Source organism: Silurus aristotelis, assembly GCF_946808225.1.
Source record: "Silurus aristotelis genome assembly, chromosome: 15".
In the NCBI taxonomy this organism is placed as follows: Eukaryota; Metazoa; Chordata; class Actinopteri; order Siluriformes; family Siluridae; genus Silurus; species Silurus aristotelis.
Window position 1 is genome coordinate 18,539,233 of NC_139588.1, and position 21,801 is coordinate 18,561,033.

General features: G+C 36.7%; 1 protein-coding gene across 2 annotated transcripts in view; it reads left to right on the top strand.

Annotated features, from left to right (window-relative positions):
* cnksr3 (cnksr family member 3) overlaps nt 1-21,801 on the top strand; it is a 40,573-nt gene that overhangs the window by 8,625 nt on the left and 10,147 nt on the right. The window contains exons 2-8 of one of the 2 annotated variants that reach the window (XM_083562519.1): nt 9,956-10,119; nt 16,267-16,466; nt 17,693-17,780; nt 19,233-19,274; nt 20,590-20,709; nt 20,808-20,867; nt 20,967-21,035. In XM_083562519.1, the coding sequence (XP_083418645.1) occupies nt 9,956-10,119; nt 16,267-16,466; nt 17,693-17,780; nt 19,233-19,274; nt 20,590-20,709; nt 20,808-20,867; nt 20,967-21,035 (743 nt within the window). The remainder of the gene's footprint in view (nt 1-9,955; nt 10,120-16,266; nt 16,467-17,692; nt 17,781-19,232; nt 19,275-20,589; nt 20,710-20,807; nt 20,868-20,966; nt 21,036-21,801) is intronic. The other variant, XM_083562520.1, reaches the window with a different exon arrangement.

The following is a 21,801-nucleotide window of genomic DNA, read 5'->3' on the forward strand; positions in this document are numbered from 1 at the left end:
AAACTGAGACGGCTTCCAGGTAGCACACAGGGGCTTCAAAAATCACTTTAACAAAGCAGCATCAGACCCATTTTACTTTCGAGACTCAATTGCCCCAATTAGTGAAAATGTATTGCTGCTACACTGTACCATAGTTTATAGCCAGTTTAGTTGTAGCTCCTTTGTACAGCACTGTTCTCTTGTCCTGTGTATTTATTATCTTGTGTATATTTGTCCTGAACTCGTCTCGCACCGTCTATTTGCATTTTATACAGCCTAGTGTGCTATGATGTGTTGTGCCATGTTGTTCTAATGTATACAAGCTATGTAGAGGAAATGCCCACTTCATCTGACCTGACGAATGTTAAAGGCATATCAAACATGTATGTTTTGGTTATTAGGTGTTAACTTTATAGTGAAGAAAAAGAAGTTAGGTGTTGACTTTTGGAGAGAAGAACAGTGTGTCTTTAACCCCAGCACATACACAGCACCTCTAAGTAGTACTTTAAATATATGTATAAGAAGCTTGTACTCATGAAGCAACAGAAAGAAGCACTCTATAAAGGATTACATTCATACTGGCTGTAAATAATCGATGGAAGTTTCGGATTGATTAAGATTACAATAATTAACGGCACTCGTTCATGCTTTTAACCAATCCTGAGTGATTCTTGTCTGTTTCTCCTACTGCTTTATTTTTCGAGGAGTCATTCACATGTCTGAACTGCTGTCATGGCATTGAATAAGTGCCTGCTCTGCACTTAGAGCACTTCTGGAGGATGTTCAATTAGAAGTCGAGTTCAAAGTTTTGCCTGCGACTGAGACTTCAAAGTTTAAGAGGCCTCAAGTTCACCGCAACACATCAAACGCATCGTCATGGTGTGGAACTGCAGCAAACAAGTAACCAGTGCTTAAAAAAAACACTTTCTGCAGGTGTTTGAACTTAGTGAGTGGTCATGCTAGAACAAAAAGTGCTTTGATGAACATTATTTTTTCCTAAAAAAAGGCCTTTTTTCGAAAAGTTGGAATGTCACAGCTAGCACCCTGACCAGGAAACAATGTACCGTATTTTCCGGACTATAAGCCGCTACTTTTTTCCCACGTTTTGAACCCTGCAGCTTAAACAATGAAGCGGCAAATTTAAGGATTTTTCCTGGGGTTTTCCCGGTTTCACAAGCTTCAAGCCAAAAAAAACTGAGCCCCACAACGTTAGACCAATGAAATTGCGGAACGGGTTCAGGTGAACCAATGAAATTCTTTATATCAAATCGGGTGCGCTCCCACTGAATCGGGCCGCACCACATCATAAATATGGATGAGGTTCCTCTGACGTTTGACCTGCCGCTCACTCGGATTGTCTACAGGAAATGCAAATCATTCGTCACGCTAAAAACAACCGGGCATGAAAAAACGCACTTCATCTGTTTTCTGAGCTGCACGGCATCGGGAGAAAAGCTTCACCGATGGTGATTTTTAAACGCACGACGATGCCAAAAGATAAACTCCCGAGAGAAACAGTTGTAAATGGAAGGAGGAAGACAGTGAACAATGACTTTCTTGGTGGGCTACTGTTTAGATACAAGCCGTGTAACAGACACTGTCTTTCGTTAAAGCCTGTGTAAAGTTCATTAGTTTCAGTGTAGACACCTGCGGCTTATAGACAGGTGCGCTTATTTATGTTCAAAATAAAAATCTTTGTCAAATTCAGTGGGTGCGGCTTATATTTGGGTGCGTTTAATAGTCTGGAAATTACGGTATACAGCTTATTAGCACAGTCTGATTCCATTAGACATTAGACATCATTAATGGTTTAATCAGTGGTTTTAAGGCCGCATTAAATTGGATAAATTTGCAAACACATCTTAATCGCTATGCTTTAGCCTTCCATCCACACTGAAATGGCATTTTTGTAAAGTGAAAATGGGGTATTAATGTGAAATATATCCTATTTTTACATTGTATTGCGTGGACTGAGGAAACTGAGATATTTTAAAACATCATGTGATGCAGACATCTGACCCATTCAGCTTAAAACAAACATGGTCTAAGGTTACCTGTGGCAACAAATCTATTTAAGAAATGGTGCTTTTTCTTGACATTGGTGCTTCAGTCGAGCGAGACAGAAAGTAAATAAAGGCATGATGGAATTTTTTTTCATTTTCAAGCAATGTTTCCTGACATTTTAGTGTGGATACCAAATTGTTTGGAAAACTTTTGAAAACACCAGCGTAGATAGAAAAAGTGGTTAAAAACTAAAACACTGTTTTCATATCTGTCTGGATTAAGTTGAATGTAGCCATTTTCTGTAAGTACTTATCATTTCTTGGAAGCTTTTTTGAAATATCTGCTTAAAAATACACTGGTGTCTGTGGAACCCCAGCCTGTAAAACTTGAAAAAAAGGTGGATCATTCACATCCAACCAGACGGCATAAGGAGACTCTTTTCCCTTGGCCTGACATTTACATTATCAGTAGAGAGATAGTATTATGAAAACTTAAGCTCAAGCCAAACACAGTCACTGTACTTTTAAGTCCTGCATTGGCTTCCTGTTTATTGTGTTTAAAGGTGTGAGTTCTTAAACCTTAAATCACTTTTCTGTTACTGCTGAGGATCTGACACAGCTTAGTCAAGGATGATGTTTTTCTTTTGTGTAATAATCTTAAGAATAGTGTTCCAAAGGAACATAAGGAACTCTCTGAAGCTCTATCATTGTTTGTATATGGATTAAAATGAAACATTTTCAATTGAAATAATCTTAATCATAGTTCCTTGCTTGTTTAATTCACTGTACGTTCCGCCCCGTGGCATGTTCAGAGATGTATAAATATAATCAAACTACAGCAACGAATCCTGCACACCTAAGACAAACAACTGTTGTATATTCAAGTATGCCGACATTCCAAACATCATGTTTGAAGAAACAACAGTGAAAACTGTCAGTTTCGTTTGGCTCGTAAAATAAAAAGGCCTGGAGCCAAAATACACGTACCATCCTTGCACTAATGCAAATAGAAACCAATATAGCTATTTGATGATGGGTTTAACCCAGACTATGTCATCATGCCCTCCTGCCTTTATAAACCTTCTTGGAAAGGATTTATCTGGCCCAAAGTTAGGGACAATAATGGCAACAGGTTTCAAATGTAAAAGCATTGTCTAGGTTTGCTGTTTTACCATTAGTGCCATTAGTGAATGTATTTACTTGCAGGTTTGCTAAGCCATTAGCTTATTCCTAAGCTGTTTACATTCCTATACAAAATTCAGCCAGACTGATGCTCACCCTGCAGTTTTTTTTACAGCAGGTGTTGGAGGACTGGTCTGCTACAGCTTTCCTTCCTTGTGGCCCTAAGTGAGGTCAGAAGGTCATGTAGTAATAAATGCTGAGCTCATGTTTGGGATTCCTGAGTCCTGTTCATGTTAACACCAGCTATTAGAAAAGGACAGACAACAACGTCTTGTCTGCTGCTACTTAAATGGATTGTAGGTGGTCCTTTACATTGACTTTTTTAACGTAAAATCTATTCACATGGACTAACTGAGAGATTGCATTTACATTTTATTTTCTTATTTTGCAGAATGTGGCAAAAGAATGCACCAAAGAAACAGCAATTAGCACAGGTGTTTGTGAGTTTTTTTGGTAACTGGCAACAACTACTTATAAGTGATATACAGGGTTAAGACTAACAGCATAAGTATACCACATATGTGGAGTAGGATAAAACACCATGGAATATTTGGAAACAAGCAAAAATACCACCCAGTAGGTCTAGACATTTAAGATATTTGACCTTCCTGTGACTTTGACCCTGGGTGGATCCATCCTGAAATCAAGTTGATTCACTGAATATAATGCTAACTTATTAAACATTCAATCACTCATCATCACAGTGTTATGTTATAAATGAATCTCGGATGGTTATAAGAGCATCATAAAAGTATATGTATGTCAACTATTATTTAATCAAATATTTAAAGCTGCTGAATGAATTTTGCAATGTTATGCATTAAGATATCACATCAATTTCAAGCCATAGCTTTATATGGCTTTATATCATATATATATTTTATCACAGTTTTTTTTTTATCTTTTTTTTCTAATCTGGCAGGTGCTTTTGCACTCAAAATATGCTTTTCACTTTAAGTATTATTTCCAAAACTCTATACACACACACACACACACACACACACACACACACACACACACACACACACACACACACACACACATACATACATACATAGACCAATCTGTAGTGAATAGAATATTCATTGGTATTTTTTGTGTCATCCAATGCACAATGCATCTGCTTCATTTCCTATCCTGCATAAGTGTGTCATTTTTGTTTAATTATAATTTTTTTTATTCTATTAGACATTTTATATTCATTTGCTTTTAGTGCATTTATAAGATTCTGTTGTATTTTCAGCCAACAGCCATTTTTAGGGAAAACATTTTTTGAGGAAAAGTTTGTCCTCTTGTCATCATTGTGGAGATCAGACAATTCTTGTCAGCCATGTTCTCTTTGAGCACCTAAGATGCTTTTGTAATGGGTTTTTTTGTTGCTGTTTTTCCTGTGTCAGCGTCATGTTTTTGAATGTGGGAGCAAAAACACACTCAGCAAGCCACAAGTGAACAGACATACACCCAAAATGCATGAATTGTGATGTTTGCTACGTGGGGGTTGTGTTTCCCTAAGCCGAGCACTCTTTTGTATTTTTTAATGTTCTCATTACTTTAATATGCTAATCAGCACTGGCTGGTAGCATTCAGCTAAAATATAAACATTGTGCTAAAAAATTAACTGCTGAGAATGTCAAGATGAGTTATGTGATGATATGGGGAAATGGATTCTTAACATTTCTTACAGTATTTTGTGCGTAATTGTTTCCTCTGCTATAGAGACGACGGAGTGAATAGAGCCTCTATGTGTGGGGTAGATTCACTCTCTCCAAATCAAAGGGACAGAAAGAGATGGGGGCGAAAGAGAGGGTAAAAGGGCAACGTTAGCCCCTCTTTTCAGCCCATCATACAACAGCTGCATTCTTCATTCTCGGCAAGGGACAGACTTGACTTGAGGATCCATTAGAAAAGCTTTGCAATGCATTTAAACTGTCTTAGGCTTTTTAAAATATCGGTTCATTTCAACAAAATTTGTTAGCAGAAACAAATGGATTTGGATTTAGTTAACTTTCAGATTCATTGTGTGCATGTGTGTCATAATGGTTAGAGTGTATAATCAAGAAAGATGAAAGTAGGAAAGTAAATGCAGGTTCATCCGTTACTGATAACAGTTTCTATTCACAAAGGAACCAAGGAATGTTGGAAAACATTAGCTACAGCTAACCAACAACAGCCACGTTCCAAATCTGTCAAACGTTAGCTAGCACGAGTCTGATTTTACAAGCTAGCTGAACGTAATAGTTAGGACAAAGTGTACACAGCAACAGTTAGATTACTGCTACATTTTTATCACATTCATATCTGTTAAAGTTTGTACACATCTGTTAAAATGTATTAGTTAGATAGCGCTTTAAACCAATAGTTTCACATTATGACTTTCAAGTCAAGTCAAGTCAAGAAGCTTTTATTGTCATTTCAACCATATATAGCTGATGCAGTACACAGTGAAATGAAACAACGTTCCTCCAGAACCCAGGTGCTACATAAAACATAAAACAACAATTACAGAAACAGAAAACACAGGGCCAAGAACTAGTGGAAAGATCCTCGCCACATAAAGTGCATGTGTGCAACTGGTGCAAACAGTGCAAAAGACAACACAAGACAGTGCAGGACAACACAGGACAGTGCAGGACAATACACAATACACAAAACACAAAATAGCTCCGCCAGTAAACCTTTCGTAACAAAATAAGGTGCACAGTAGCAGAAAAATGTAAACAGAAAAATGTAAACAGAATTGTGCAATTCAACAATAGCAGCAATCAAAATAAAGTGAACAGTGGCAGAAAGATGTGGACAGAATATTGTGCAAAAGAACAAATCCCGAAATATGTGCAAAAAACGGCATGTAAACATTTTGTGGTAATGATTAGTGTCAGTGGTACTGAATGATGGGTATGCGAAGTGTATGTGTGTTGAGTCCAGTTTGTACGAAGTGTATGATGTGTGTTGAGTCCCGTTTGTACAGACTTGGCAAATATATGGTAATAACGAGATGGATGTGAATGTAATGAGAAGGAAGTAGAGAAATGTAGTCAAAAGTATTAGATGAAAGTAAAACTCAAGTAAAGTAAGATAGTCATTGTATTTAATTAATTTTCACATCTGGTTAAAACATCCTAAACTGATTCTACAAAAAAATTGGGATTTTACGGCATTTGACTTTATTACAATTCCAGTTTGTGTTTGATCTTCTCTTCTTTTTACTGCAATATTACTAGCACCTTCTATACTTCTGCAGTTTCTGTATATTGGAACTTGTAGCACAGAGTCAAATTCTCAACACTTCAACCTTTATTCAGATTCAGCAATTACGCAAAATGTTCTTGACAAATGTTTTAACTGCTAAACCACTTGATCATACTTTCCCAAGAGATCGGGGCAGAAGTACAACCACAGCATGTTTATTCATCTTTGGGTTCCCTAAACTGCTCAGCTTGGGTTCGGCTCATGAGCTTGGATTAGACATCAAAGCTGGTCAGAGCATGAAAAAATGTGCACAAATATGTCATGCCGTTGATGCTACTCGCTTGGGAACATTCCTTCAAATACGGTGGCACAGAGTTTATGAGACAGTAGGAGATCTGACTGTTAACTGGCATCATGTGAACGGTTTATCATAGACTGCTTACATCAATGTCGACAATAAGTTAAGTTGTTGTAAAGTTCTTCTTTCAAAATCTCATTTAATATTACCACTTGAAGTTGAGTATTTTTCTTCTACAGCAAGTCCCAGCATGTTTTATTCCTCTTATATCACAGCACTGAATACATTTTATTTTGTTATATTGTGGAACATTCTGGAAGTTCCTGTTATCTTATAGCAGTTATAATGAGTCATTTCCTTTCCATCTTTTTACTTTCTCTCTCTTGAAATGAATAAAAACAAAACATATAGCTTGTCAATTTGCAGAAAATGTAAATTAACCACATTATCTGTGGCTGTGTCAAAGCGGTTACACTGGAACTGGTTCTTCTCAGGGTTTCTTTTTCATGTCTTCTCAGTGGCATGGCATCTGTTGCTTCTAGCTTGCCAATTATTGATCAGAATACACATCTTCATTTTTTTGTTTTTTATGTTAAAAAGCTCTATACTAATTGATATTGAAAAAAACAAAACAATTGGAAATGTCCATCAGAATAATATTAGACATGGGTTTTATCTGTTGGTCCTGAAAGATAAGAGCCTTTCTTCTTTTTCAGTGGGAGAATCAGGGAGTTTAAAAAAGAGTGTCTCTCTAGAGCTTTTCCAGTCTTGGAGAAGGTTATTTTGTTTCTGTATAGAAATTGAAAATGGTCCAAGACTTCAGTGTAGTCCTGAACCCACACAGAAGATTTCCAGAAAAGCAGATGCATGTAAGAAATATTCTTATCTTTTATGTACTAATATGGGTTTAAATAAATTAAGAGCTTAAATATCCTTAAAAGCCACAACACACTCAAGGAGAAAACCAACATGCACATTATCCAACTGTATTCTGTATTCTTAAGCACAGTGATAACTAGGGGCGTAACGGTACACATATTCGTACCGAAACTATTTTCGTTTCAGTATAAGTATACCAAATCCAGTCCTTTATATGTGTGGAACAAAGTTAAAATCTGACCTGAAGTTTATTTAGTCTCTGTCCCGGACTTTGAGTGCAAAGTTCTTGCTATTCGTGTATTTAAATTCTATTTAAGTTTTTTAATGGTAAGGGTTTATATCGATAACACAGGCGTTAGTGTTTTCTGTTATCTTTTAATTCTTATGTTTTTTTGCCAATATTCATCTATTATACTCATAGATCCAGTGCAAAACCAAACAATCTACAATTTGGACCTGTGATTTTTTTTTCACTAAAACATTTTAACATAAAAATGCTGCTTGAGCTCACCCTGTGAATGTGTACAAATGTACTATGTCAGTGTGTAAATAAAAACCATGATTGTTGTATAATAACAGTGTTACTTTTCATCATTGATTGTGGTCATTGTGTGAAACTTTGCGCCACCATTCTCCGTTATTCCAGCCGTAAATTCAGTAGCAGAGTAGAGATCTTGCTCAGTGCATCACCACGGGGCACAGACACGTGCACGCTGCTGTCTAGACTGTATAAATGAAGCCAATAAGTGGAGTTCGACCACAAGCTTCAGGGTCAACGGAGCGAATGTTTACTTCATCACCACTCCCCCCCCCAAAGAAAAACACAAACTGAGAATAACAAGAGCAGTGAGCAGATGTGAGAGTCGATAAAAAGGGCATTTAAAATGTCTGACTGTGAGCATCACATCAATCTTTTTCACAATCACAGAAGAAGGGGGAGGGGGAGATAGAGTGAGAGTGAGAGAGAATGAAGACGTATCTGGGAAGATTCCATTTTAAGCTGGTAAAAATTCATCGTAGGTAATTTTCAACTACAGAACTTTTTAGAAACTTCTATGAATGAATGTTACTCACCTTCTTCCAAACCATATTACAAACGCATATATAGAGCTGGTGAAGCAAAGCCATTTTTTTTTTTTACGTTTTATAAAGGTTTATGAAATTTTTATTTAAGTTTCATTTAAACTTATTTCCATTTGCAATTTCACTGCAATTCATTCTCATGTTGGTTCCAAAAATTCTGTGTATAATATATATTTATATAATATAATTTTACATTTGTGTTTATTTTTATTATTTTATTTTTATTTTTAAAAACTGAATAAATAAATTACAGTAAAAACCTAAAAAAATATATATATATATATATATATATATATATATATATATATATATATATATATATATATAAATAAATATTAATCAATAATAATTTATGTTTTTTTAGGATTTTTGCTCAGGATTAGACTTAGGTGGTAGCTCAGTGGTTAAGACTTCCTTAACAAAGAAAGGAACGTGCTTTTTACTTGTCCTGGCACTCTATAGCACATATATTTCCCTTTACATATCCCAGCAATGTTGTGACAGCACCCCTGGAGCACTGAGGGTTAGGGGCCTTGTTCAGGGGCAATAGTGGCAGTTTGCTGATACCGGGGCTTGAATTCTGACCTTTTGATTAGAAACCCAGAGCCTTAATCCTGCAAAGCTTTTGAGTCCAAACTTGTTAAGTTCTTAGTAGATGATAGACATCTATCAAAAAAAAATATTTGGGACATCGTTTGGTGCCAGTGTTGACCCAATGTTGTCCACTTAGTCAATATTATCCCATCAGGGCTGACAGATTTCAACCCCCATCAAATCCACCGTGCAAATGTTGGGCCAGAATTGGATGAACGTTGCAAGGGTGGTTAATAAAAAGTGACCAGTTTTGGCATAGGGAGAGCCAACACAGCCACCCAAATTAGACAATGCATCAATGTCAATGTCATTCACAATACAGAGAATGTGGTAGAGGGGAGACCATGGGAAAATGAATTTATGGCCTTTGAAGCTAAAATGTTAAGTGGAATCTAAGGAATCTAATCTACATCTTTCTCTGACTTACTTATTAGGTGTTTAGTAGCAGTATTAGCACTCACTCCTACCCACAGATTTATCTCTGCTTCTCGGTGCGTCTCTCTATGTATGCAAATGACCTCATAAGTGTCAACCGCTGGAGTTTGAAGGGTTTTTAGCCCTAACACTGTTCTTAGACGGGTAAAAAATATTTCAGCAAGGAGCTCATTGGGCCAAAGCAAATATCTCATATTGACTCATCCCCTCTGTGTTTGCTTTAACACTCGTACGCTGTCGAAATAGGCAAGTCTTATAACACTTTCACTGAAAGACACTCTTTGTGCAATGTCTCCCTCCTTGTCTCTCTCAGGACTGGATGACAGTCTCCAGCAGTACATCCCAAACTTTGAAAAAGAGAAGATTGATGGCCACCAGCTGTTGAAGATCTCCGACCAGGACTTAGAGGAGCTACTCGTTAGCCGCGTTGGCCACCAGGAGCTTGTTCTTGAAGCTGTGGATCTTCTCTGTGCTCTGGTTCGTATCATAACCACATGGTTCAAGCCTTTAAAATCACATCTGTCCAATCATTCACTCATGCTGCTAGATAAAGTCCTCTGTCCAATCAAATGTAGCATTTATACAGGGCCTGTGCTTTCACTGCAGTTATGGGACGACCCCACATGAAAGGCCTACTCTTGTGGTTTTAACTTATGTGAGATTTACAATTTCATATGGTGGAACTCATATGTTGGAACTTTTTCATATGCTGGAAGTCACAGCAGCTGATGCTAAATATAATGTGGTGTTCTTTCACTTGGACTTAGTCCCATAATATTATACTTACTCAACTAAGGAATTTTAATATTTTTCAGATACTTCTTCTCAGTTCTACTCTTGTAAAACCTGCCAGAAGTGTCCTTCACTAGTTGACCTTTCGAAACATTTCATCCCAGAGCAGTTCAATAGGATTTGCTCTTTGAATAATTCTTGCAGGTCTTAGACATATAATTGTTTTGTTGCATGAAGCTGGTTCTAATGAGCCGCAGTACAGGCAGAATTGCATGCCGTTGAAGTATAGAATGGAAGCCATGTTGGTTCAGTATTGCTTTCACCCGGAATAAGTGTTCAAACTTCCCTGCTCCAAAACAACCCCAAACTGCTAAGCTTCCATCTCCATGTTTGCAAGCTCATTAGCAAGCTCCGGCTAATGTTAGGAAGACATCAGTATTAGTTAACTATACTGCATGGCTAAGACAAAAACTGTCTAACTTGCTTATGTAATTAAAACCAGTAGCTCAATTATAATCTTAATGCTAGTGTTTTGAAAAAAAAAAAGCTATTCACTGTGTATAAAACTCATTTATAATGGTTAACTCGAAAGTAATTGCAAAAGTTACAGATTTGCTATAAATTTAGCTAAGAACCAAGCTAGATTAATTAGCATTTTTGCTAATGCTTTATAAGTGCCATTAGCCTTAGTTAACCAAACTATTTAGCTGAACTATATAAATTGTGAAAATTAAAAACAATGTTTATGTTCGTAAACTAAATACTAATATTAGATAAACTATTAAACTGTACTATTAAAAACAGATAAATTGACTAGAAAGTGATTGCTAATGTTGAATAAACTAGCTTACTGTGCAAATAAACGATGTAACTAGCAAGTTTTCAATAAACTTATATAGCTTGAATTGTTGCATAATTATTTCATAATAAAACTTTTTTTTTTTTGACAGCAAACAATCTACATTCTTCAGATGTTTTTTTTGTGTTAAAACTACTAGCCAATTTTACTAACAAGCTAACTATCTTTAGACAAACTATTGTCTTGTGTAATTAAAACCAGCCGCTGAGTTTTTTACTATTGTACTACAGAAACATGAGCAGTCAATTCACTACCAGGATCAGTAATATAAATGATTTGAAACTACTATATGCTACTTGCTTAGCTTTTCTGTGAACTAAAAGCAGAATTCCAGTTAATACATTGAGCCAAAGCAGCAATAAAGCGGTGGTGTCATGTGATCGAGTTTGCACATGGCCGGTCAAATTTAATTTCAGCTCCACCCTTGTTGACGCAGGGACACCTGTCGAGAGGTAAAACAAAGATGAGCCTTGGCTTTCTGTTCACATGCCATTTTTCTAAATAGTGTACAGTATATTTGTAGGAAATGAGAATGCTTTGCGGAATTTGCGTAACATTCTTACAGCATTAGTGGCAAATAAGGAACAGTGAGTTGAATTACGGCTGAATTAGAAGCATGGCAGCAGAAAACATAAACACAAACACTGTTTTCTGAATCTTAAAAAGTGCCAGCTGCTGCGTTTAATTGGTAGGTGGAGAAGGTGAACAGGAAAGAAGGGATTTCCCATGCACATCCTCCTCTCAGCACAGTCATTCTCTCGATTTAACTGGGGCGCTTTTTCTTTTCCCGAGATTCAGGATTTATGGAAAACAGGCTCACCTCGAGTATGAAAATAGAGTTTTTATCACTCTATATAAACCATGTGCATTCGAAATATTATTAAGTGTAGGTATGAATTATACTGAAACTAATATCCAAAATTAGTGTGACACTAAACCTATTGATAGTTGTATGTACCGGTAGTTGTATCATAATAATAATGATTGTAATATTGAAAAATGCTGGTTACCATGCAAATATTGAAAAGAGTTTTATAAGCGTGTTTGAATTCCTTGATACAATAGTATTGCATTTTGTTTAAAAAAAGTAGCTAGCACTTTGTCACCAATACTTGACATAGTTATAACTTTAAATCTGTAGTTATGACTTTAAATTAAAAGATTTGTCTTTTACTTGTCCTGTAGTTATGACTTTGTCACCAATAATTATTGACATTAAACGAATAGTTTTGACTTTAAGCATGTATATCTTTAAACCAGTAGTTATCACTTTCTGTCACCAAGAGTCATTACTTTAAACCAATAAGAAATATTAGAGGTTTGATTTCAATGCATTAGTTATGACTTTCTGTCACCAGTGTTTATGGCTTGTTATCACCAAGTTTGCACTTAAACAAATACTTATGACTTAATGGCAACATCATACATTTCTTAACATTAAAATCTCCTTTTGGTTTGATTTTGAGGATAACTGAGGACCCCAGCTGCATCGAGGACCACATAATTCAATGGTTGTCATAATTCCTTGATGCTTGTGCTTGTTACATTTTGTTTGCCACACTGATTTGTATCACTTAGTGCTTTGTGTTGACGTTGTATGGTGTGTGAATAGAGCCTAATCAGTGTCAACTCACTATTGTCCGACTGTAGAGAAAAGACTCCGAATAGAATAGATGGAGAAGGACTGCAACCGTTAAAGCAGTAGTACTTATTTCATATCAGAGCATTTCATATACTAAGCGGTTTCAGTGGAGCAGTGGGCCCTCTGAAATCAACACCATTGTACCAAATGATGTGCATTCATTGGTTGCTTTCACAAAATATGCCTTTCACATAAATAACTATTTCCCATAGGTCTGCAAATATCTGTACTGTCCATGAGACTGAAGAAAATGAGCTGATAGCAGTGCATATAGAGCTGAAATAGAGATTGTACGCTCCGGATAGAACAGTGACGGGAACGAGGAGGAGGAACGTTCTGGAAGATAACTGTTGGAGAGCAGGAAACAGATGTGACCCACCCACCTGTCAGGCAGCCCTCCACCCTGCTTCTACACAAACGCATATATACAGGCACAAACACACAGTGTGCAAATGCAGGAAAACGTGTCATACCATTGTTTCGGCAGTTTCCGTCTACTGGCGTCAGATGAATTTTTCTTCTTGTTGCTCATGTGAGACTTAGAAAAGTGTACGGTTTCTCTACAGCTGCTGGCTAAATATAGCTATACTTTTATTGAACAGAATGCATATATAACGTATTTTTAAGTAGTTTCAATATCTAAATATAGGGAGCTGAGATTAAAACAAAAACTATTTGGTATCTTTTTTTCAAGAGATCTGTGGGTTTTCTGGTTCTATAGAACTTTCCAAAGTTCTACATTAACCCATTGCTTTTCTCCCTTCACTACTACAGTTGCCCATATCTGAATTAAAACACTAATGCTTTCCTAACAAACCCCAAACCATTTGTTTTTTCATAATATATACCCTCCAGCCTTCTCAACTGGGTTATTACACTAATAGTTATCTTAGTTGGTGTGTGTGTGTGTGTGTGTGTGTGTGTGTGTGTGTGTGTGTGTGTGTGTGTGTGTGTGTGTGTGTGTGTGTGTGAAACCTTCCAAAAACAATGTTTAGAGCCACACAAGCAGAACATTTTATCTCTTTTCTGTCAATAGACAGTGTGTTGAAAGACACAATCAGATCTCTGCACATTTGTCTTTACATTCATTCAAACACTGATACACCTTTCTGTACTGAGTCTTATAAAAAGTTATTTCTTTTACAAAAATTGAAGTAATAACACATCTTTCGAACTGAAATTTAAACATAGAACGAGTGATTCAAACCTGTATCTATAAACCAATGTTAGTGCAAATAAGAATTGGATTCCAGTTTTGTATACCTGAAATAGTTTTTACTTTTTTCTTCTGAAATAATCAGCTATTAGCTATATTTAGCACATTCTGTTTCATAAATGTTAAAGTATAATTATTATATATTTCATTCATTCATTCATTCATTCATTCATTTCCTCCTGCTTATCCGCAATTCGGGTCGCGGGGGCAGCAGTCTAAGCAGGCCCCTGCCTTCGACTGCTGCCCAATCCTCACAGCACCGTCCCTTACGGTCCCTCCTGCAGGTGGTGAGCCGACGGGAAGATATATTTCATTGTATACTGAAATTGAATCATGATTGAAAACATCACAATTAAATTATGGTAAACAGCTACTTATGTAACTTCAAATATATATATATATATTTTTCATAACAAGAGAAACTCACAGACAGAAAAATTATTATGTTAATAATTATGTTATTAGCAGCACAAATACAATACCAATTCCAAAAAATTTTAAGAGGAAAAAAAGGTCATTTCAAATTTGATGCCTGCATCAGGTCTCATAAATGTTGGGGAAGGGCCTTTATCAACATTGTGTAGCAATTGTACCATATGTGTCTGATATAGGATTGTAGCGGCTGAACAGTTCTGGGAGTCCAAAAAAATATACAATTTTGTTTCATTTGACCACAGAACAGTTTTCCACTTTGCTTCAGTACTAAATGAGCTCTGGCCCAGAGAGGATGTCAGCATTTCTGGATCATATTCACGCATGCCTACTTATAGAGATGATACCAGATTTGAGATTACAAAAGCGATGTGCTATGGTGAAAATGAAGACCTGCTCATTTAAAACAAAATAGAACATCATACACATAAGATATTAAATAAAATAAAGCTTTTGCTGTTGTGAAATAAAATAAAAAATACATCTAATATTATTATTGTGCCTTCATTATAGAGATTTAACCTGCGTTTATGGATGACATGGCAAACTGTGTTTACAGACAATGATTTCTGAAGGTGTTATTCAGCCTATGCAGTAATTTCCATTACAGAATCATTACTGTTTTCTCTAGATTCGTTAAAACTTTTAACTTTTAACGTGCTGTAAATGATGAGACATAACATTTTATGTTTTTTTAAATTGTTTACAATTTGTAGAGTCAAATGTTTTTCACAGATTGATGAAGCTTTGCCTATCATCTTAGAGATTCTGCCTCTCTAAGATACAGTATTTATACCCAGTCTTTTTATTTACCTGTTGACAATTAATCTAAATACAGTAGTTGCAAAATGTTTCTCAGACTGTTTAATTTTAATAACACTTTCCAGACTTTCCAAATTCCAGACCTTTGTTGCCCAGTCTTAAGGTTTTTAGATGTTTTGCAGCCATCAAATTAAAAATAACTTTACTTTTCCCTTAAAATTATACATTTACTCAGTTAAATATTTGAATTAAAATATGGGTTTATGAGATTTCTCAACTTGACTGAATAATTAGTATACAGAAGATTTTTTTTTTACTGGAAATTGCATGAGAATGCTGAGTAGAAATGTAACACCCAGGAGCCCAGGCTCAGATTATATCTGTGTTATTGTCCTGAACAGCTGTTCCATGTTTTCACTTTTGCTTCCGAGTATGATTTGGGCCAACATATTGTACCATGTTTCTATAATCCCATTAAAGCAAATTACCAGTTCCATTGACCACATAAAAAATGCAATAGTTGTTTGTTTTAATGAGCTTGTCTTAATTTTCTGTATAGCACAACACATTTCAATTCTCAAATCTGATTGGTGAGAAGGTCTTGATTAATTTTCTTACATTGCATGGCCCTTTAAATGGTTTACCCACAAATTTCTCTACATTTTACCAATATACTTTTAAGTTTCAAAGTCCATCACAAACAGAAAGAGGAATATTTTTTTAAAGATCAAGTGATTTCAGATGGGTTTTTTTTAGGTTGAAGGTCATGTGAATGACCTGCTGCTGACTCAACGCATTATTAACCAGGCACTATGTTTGCTTTATTCTGCTAATGTGCACTTGAGTGCTCAAAGGAATTTCATGAAAGAAAGGATTCAGGCACTGATAAGTCTGGTATGCGATAGTGAGAAGATTATGCAAGTATTAGTTGTGATGTTTGATATTATTCTAATAATAGATACACATTTTTTTTTTTTACAGAACTATGGCATTGAGACTGAAAATCTGAAGACTCTAGTTGGTCGGATGAGAGCAGCTTCTAATAATCTGCACAACTGTGCCTCAGAAAGGAGGAAAAGTCCATCGCATGACAGCAGACAAAACAAACCACCCAATGAGTTCCTTACTGCAGTGGTGGAGCTGATAGGAGCAGCCAAGGGCATGCTGGCCTGGCTGGACAGGTACATGACAAAAACATGCTGAAATTCAGACACGTACTTTCTGGTGTTTTCATGCACAAGATTAATTGATAATATGATCTTTTATACCTGGATCATTTATCACTAGGAAGAATATGTCAGAAGAGTAAAAACTATAATAAAGAGCACTAAACTTAACATTCATTTATTTGTATTGACAGAGGCAAAGGTCACATCTATTTAACTGTGACTGATACAACTGAAAGAAGTAGAGGAGAAGACTAACATGCAATGAGGCTAAACCTCCCTCACAAAGACTAACAAGCAATAGGACCATGCCTCTTTTGCAGAGACTAACAAGGACAGAAATCACACCTCTTTTACTAAAACTAACAAGGACAAGGGCCACACCTGCTGTACCATGACTAACAAGGACAGAGGCTACGCCTACTGTACTAAGACTAACAAGGACAGAGGCTACACCTACTGTACTAAGACTAACATGGATGGAGGCTACACCTCCTTTACTAAGCCTAACAAGGACAGAGTTAATGCTTTCATTTCTAAGACTAACAAGGACAGAGGCCACACCTCCTGTACTATGACTAACAAGGTCAGAAGCCACACTTTCTTTACTGAGACTACTAAGGACAGAGTCCATCCATTCTGTACTAACACAAACAAGCACAGAGGCCACATCTTTTTCAGTAAAACTAACAAGCACAAAGGCCACATTTCCTTTATTAAGAATTATGAACATGGAGACCACACCTCCTTAATGTAGACTAGCAGGGACAAAGGCTATGTCTCCTTTAGTAAAACTAACAAGGACAGAGTCCACACCTCCTGTACTAAAACTAATAAAGACTGAGGCCACACTTCTTTTACTAAGACTAACAAGGACAGAAACCACACCTCCTGTACTAAGACTAACAAGGAGAAAAACCACACTTCCTGCACGTAGACTTACAATGACTGAGGCCACACATCCTATACAAAGGCTAACAGGGACAGAGGCCACACTTCCTCTATTTAAGCTCAAATCCATGGAGGCCACACCTCTTTTTGAAGACGGACAGAAAGAGCAGTCAAACCCCTTTCACTCCTTTACCAGGCTCAACATAATGTGGATATTCAGCTGTAAACATTATTCCATCGCAGACACTTAGGCTGCTTGCTCTGACATGAAGCATTCCGTAAGTCATAGCTGCATCAGGAATGCTTCTCTTTGGTGCTTATTAAACCTTGTTTGTTCTCTCCTCTGTCAGGACGCCTTTGACAGGCATCAGTGACTTCACCACCATCAAGAACAGAATCATCCAGCTGTGTTTAGAGCTCACCACCACTGTACAAAAGGTCTGAAGCCTGCACTCTTTTTTTGTATACTCAGTATGCATTGCAGTAAAAAAGGTTATCATAAACTCGAAAGAGAACATACACTAAATGCACCATATAGCCAAATGTTTGTGGACAGCTGAACATCACATCCGTTCGTTTACTATAACGTTCACACAAGTATTTAGGATGCCTTTGTATGCTATAGAATTACAATTTCCCTTTCCATGGAGCTACAAGGCCCAAACCTGCGTGACAATGCCCCTGTGCACCAAACAAGCTCCATGAAGACATGGTTTGAGGGTTAGAGGGGAAGAACTTGTGTGTCCAGCACAGAATCCCGACCTCAACCCCGATATTGTGATGAACTCTGAGTGCATCCCAGATCTAGGGTTAGGAACATCAGGGTCAGGCTTTATTAACACTGTGGCAAACCTCCAGAGCCATGTTACAAAATGTGATGAAAAGCATAAACAAATGATCACAGCAGAAGGAATAAATTCTGGAAAATGTTCAGAAAGCATGTATGGGTATTATACAACATTTTTTGCCTATACAGTTTATAACACAATATGAAAAGAACAAAGCTTTTTAAAAACAAATATTTCATCAGTTTCTCCTTAAAAAAACATTGCTTTTTTTGGTCTAGCATACAATGAATACTGTTAGAAAGTGAGACGTCGTAGGCAAACAACGTTAAAACAACGAGAATTGTGTAATTGCATTTAAACTGGATATCATTTCACTTCTTGAAACGTACTAAACACTGCAACTAACCAGGACTCAATATGGTGGAGCAGGAGAACATTATTAATGACAGAGCCCCATGCTAAATTCATTTGCACACTTGGCTCAGGCTTTAAACTTTTATCTCTGGAATTATTAAAGTTAATCCATAAAAGAGAAAATTGTCAATATGCAGTCAGTCAGCAAGCAGTCTAGCAGCCTATATTCCAACTGCTGTTTTTCAATCAATACCAGCTGAGATCTATTATAAATAGCATATTTATGACATTGAAAATTGGACATTGTGATTTCATATTCTCAATATCAGGATAAATCAATAAAGTTTCATTAGGTAAGGTTTTTAATATTATGTCTGGATTAGACATTTAACTAATTCCAGGATCTTATGTGGCACTATAGTGTCTATAAAATGACCGAATGGAGATAAAACCACACACAGCCAAGTATTGTGGACTAGAGATTAGTTGTTTTTTTTTCAGCAACTTCACAAACTTATGCTGAGGCTAGTACTTTTCCTGTTGTTTTTCTATGACATTTAAAAAATCTTCCAGGTTATTTATAAAAAAAGAAAAATATCGACTACTGTGTCTTTAAAGTAAATGAGAGATGCTTATCTCAATTTGTTTGCTTTTGGCCATTTGTTTACATATATATGATTCTTCATATCCCTCCTTTGGGAATTATGCAGTGACGGAGGCTCATTAGGGATTCTGCCTTTAATTCCAGGACTGTGCTGTGTATGAAATGGAGGAGAAGATACTGGAAGTGGTGAGTGCAAAATCTCTTCCTGTTTGAAGAGTGTATCCGTAGTGTATACTGTATGAATCCATATGAAAAGAAACAGTCCTCTGTTCCTGAAAAGGTGAAGCTGAACACGAAGGTGTGTCCGGCTCTATTGTTTAATCATCAGAGAAATAGGATGTTTTCCTCAGGCTTATACCCAAGTATCCTGTGTTATATAACTTAGCCTCTAAAGTCCCTCATGTCCTCGATGGGCATGGCTTTCGATTCAGGTTTAGTTTAACTTTCCCACCATAGATAACCTTTGATCAGACCCAACATTCCAGGGATTCCTGGTCCACATTAATTTGTACACGTCTGACTGACTGATTGGGAATGTTTAAAATAGATCCAGAAAGGCGGGGATTTGCAAACTATTGTTCGGAGAAAACATAGCTGCAGTGTCCCATGGAGCAAAACAATGCAATGTCAGCTTCCTGTAACAATGTACCTCAGCAGTGGCTTGTGATCATTTTGGTGGAGCATTAGAGCATTACTAATGACAGAGCCTCAAACTTGATTTATTTGCACACTTGGCTCACACTTGGAATTATTAGAGTAACCTTATAACAAACAACGTTGTCTGCAGCCTGTTTTGACTGGTTTTAGATGCACCTCTATTCATCTGCTTACATTAAAACAGGTATTTTTCCTATAGCCAACAAGACTCACACACATGAGCTCATTTCAATTAACCAGAGTTGCCTGATCAGCCCAAATACACCTCAAATGTTGCACTTTCTCAGACTACCTTTATGACCTCTGATGTATCTTCATCATAGAGATTGTGTAGCAGATTTACAGCAGATAAATAAAAATAATAAAATGGCCTAATAAAGCAATGCATAGTAAATAATATAGTGTAGATATAGGGACAGTTTTGCACATCAACCTTGGACCACTTCATTACTTATAACTTCCATATTGCTTTATAATAATAAACTATAAACGAGCACATTGTGTATAAGTCTTCATAGCCGTTAAGACATTAAAAATGAAATAATACTCACACGAATAATAAGTATTTTTTTTCATATGTGCTGGAAAATAACTAAGAAACAACTCTATACTGCTAAAGTTAAACTATAGTAACACCTCATCAACCACAAAACCAAACCTTCCTGGCTTCAGTTAGTTTGAGAAATATTACCATCATGTCACGAACAGAAAATTCTTCCAACATACTAAACAAGAATCTTCATGGAAAGATGTGAAGATGACTGCATTTGAGCTTTGCATGTTTTTACTAAACCGTATATTTCTATTTTACCAATTTATAATAAAGATTGCTTTTTTTGCTCAGGCACAAGTTTTAACTGGAGTCTGCGATGCCACCAGGAGGACGACCTTCGACCCCTTGAAGAGCCGTAGTACATGTCTGGAGGAGGTCTACATCACTGACGTCAAACCAGAAGAAGGACTAGTAAGTGGCTTCTGACGCAACACACACATTTGATCCTAATAAAGTGTTGTTCTTATTGCACTAGCAGTTAAATTAATTTATCGTGTGCTTGTCCACAGGGCATGTACATCAAGTCCACGTACGATGGCCTGCATGTGATCACTGGAACCACAGAAAATGTGAGTGAAATTGTGCAATCTCAAAAAAGACATTTTCTCCCCCTTTAACTCTCCAGTCTTTTTTTATCAATCAGCTTTTTGTGAATCTTATCTGTGCAGTCTCCAGCAGACAGAACTCAACGCATCCATTCTGGCGACGAGGTGGTGCAGGTCAACCAGCAGACAGTGGTCAGTATCTCAAATGTTCTCGTGCTGATATACCAAAGAAGGTTCATGAAAGAAAATGTGTCGTGCTTGGTAAGATAAGAATGTCTCTGCAATTATTATCACTATTAGTATATCACATGAAAGTTAAAAGAAACAGCTTGGCTAAAAACACTGTTTTACTTGTTACACCAAAATAAGTTGAGTTTTAATGTCCACATTTTCTTTATTTTCATTTACAAAAGAGTTCAGATATCTCTAAGTCCAATCATTGATAAACTGAGGACCTGACCATAAGATTGATTTTCCTTTTAAACATCCCATTCCACATTTATTCACTATTTGCTTTTATAATAACCTCCACTTTTCCAGGAAGATGTTCCACTAGATTTTAGAGTATGCTTGTTGAGATTTCTGTTCATTCAGCAACAAGGGTGTTAGTAGGTGAGGTGAGGAGGCCTGGGGTGCAGTCAGCATTCTAATTCATCACAAAGGTGTTCAATAGGGTTGGAGTTAGAGCTCTATAGCAGGCCACTCAAGATCTTTCACTCCACCTCACGTATCTTCATGAAGCTGGCTTTGTGCACAGGGGCTTTGTCATGCTGAAACAGGTTTGGTTTTCCTAATTCAAGTGAAAGGAGAATTTACTGCTACTGCATCCAGAGACATCTTATACAATTGTGGAATAGTCAGGTGTCCCAATATCTAACATGTCTGCCATGGTTTCAGGATTGTAAAGTCTTGGCTTAAATAAAATCATGTTTTACACATTTTCCTAGATCCATTGTTG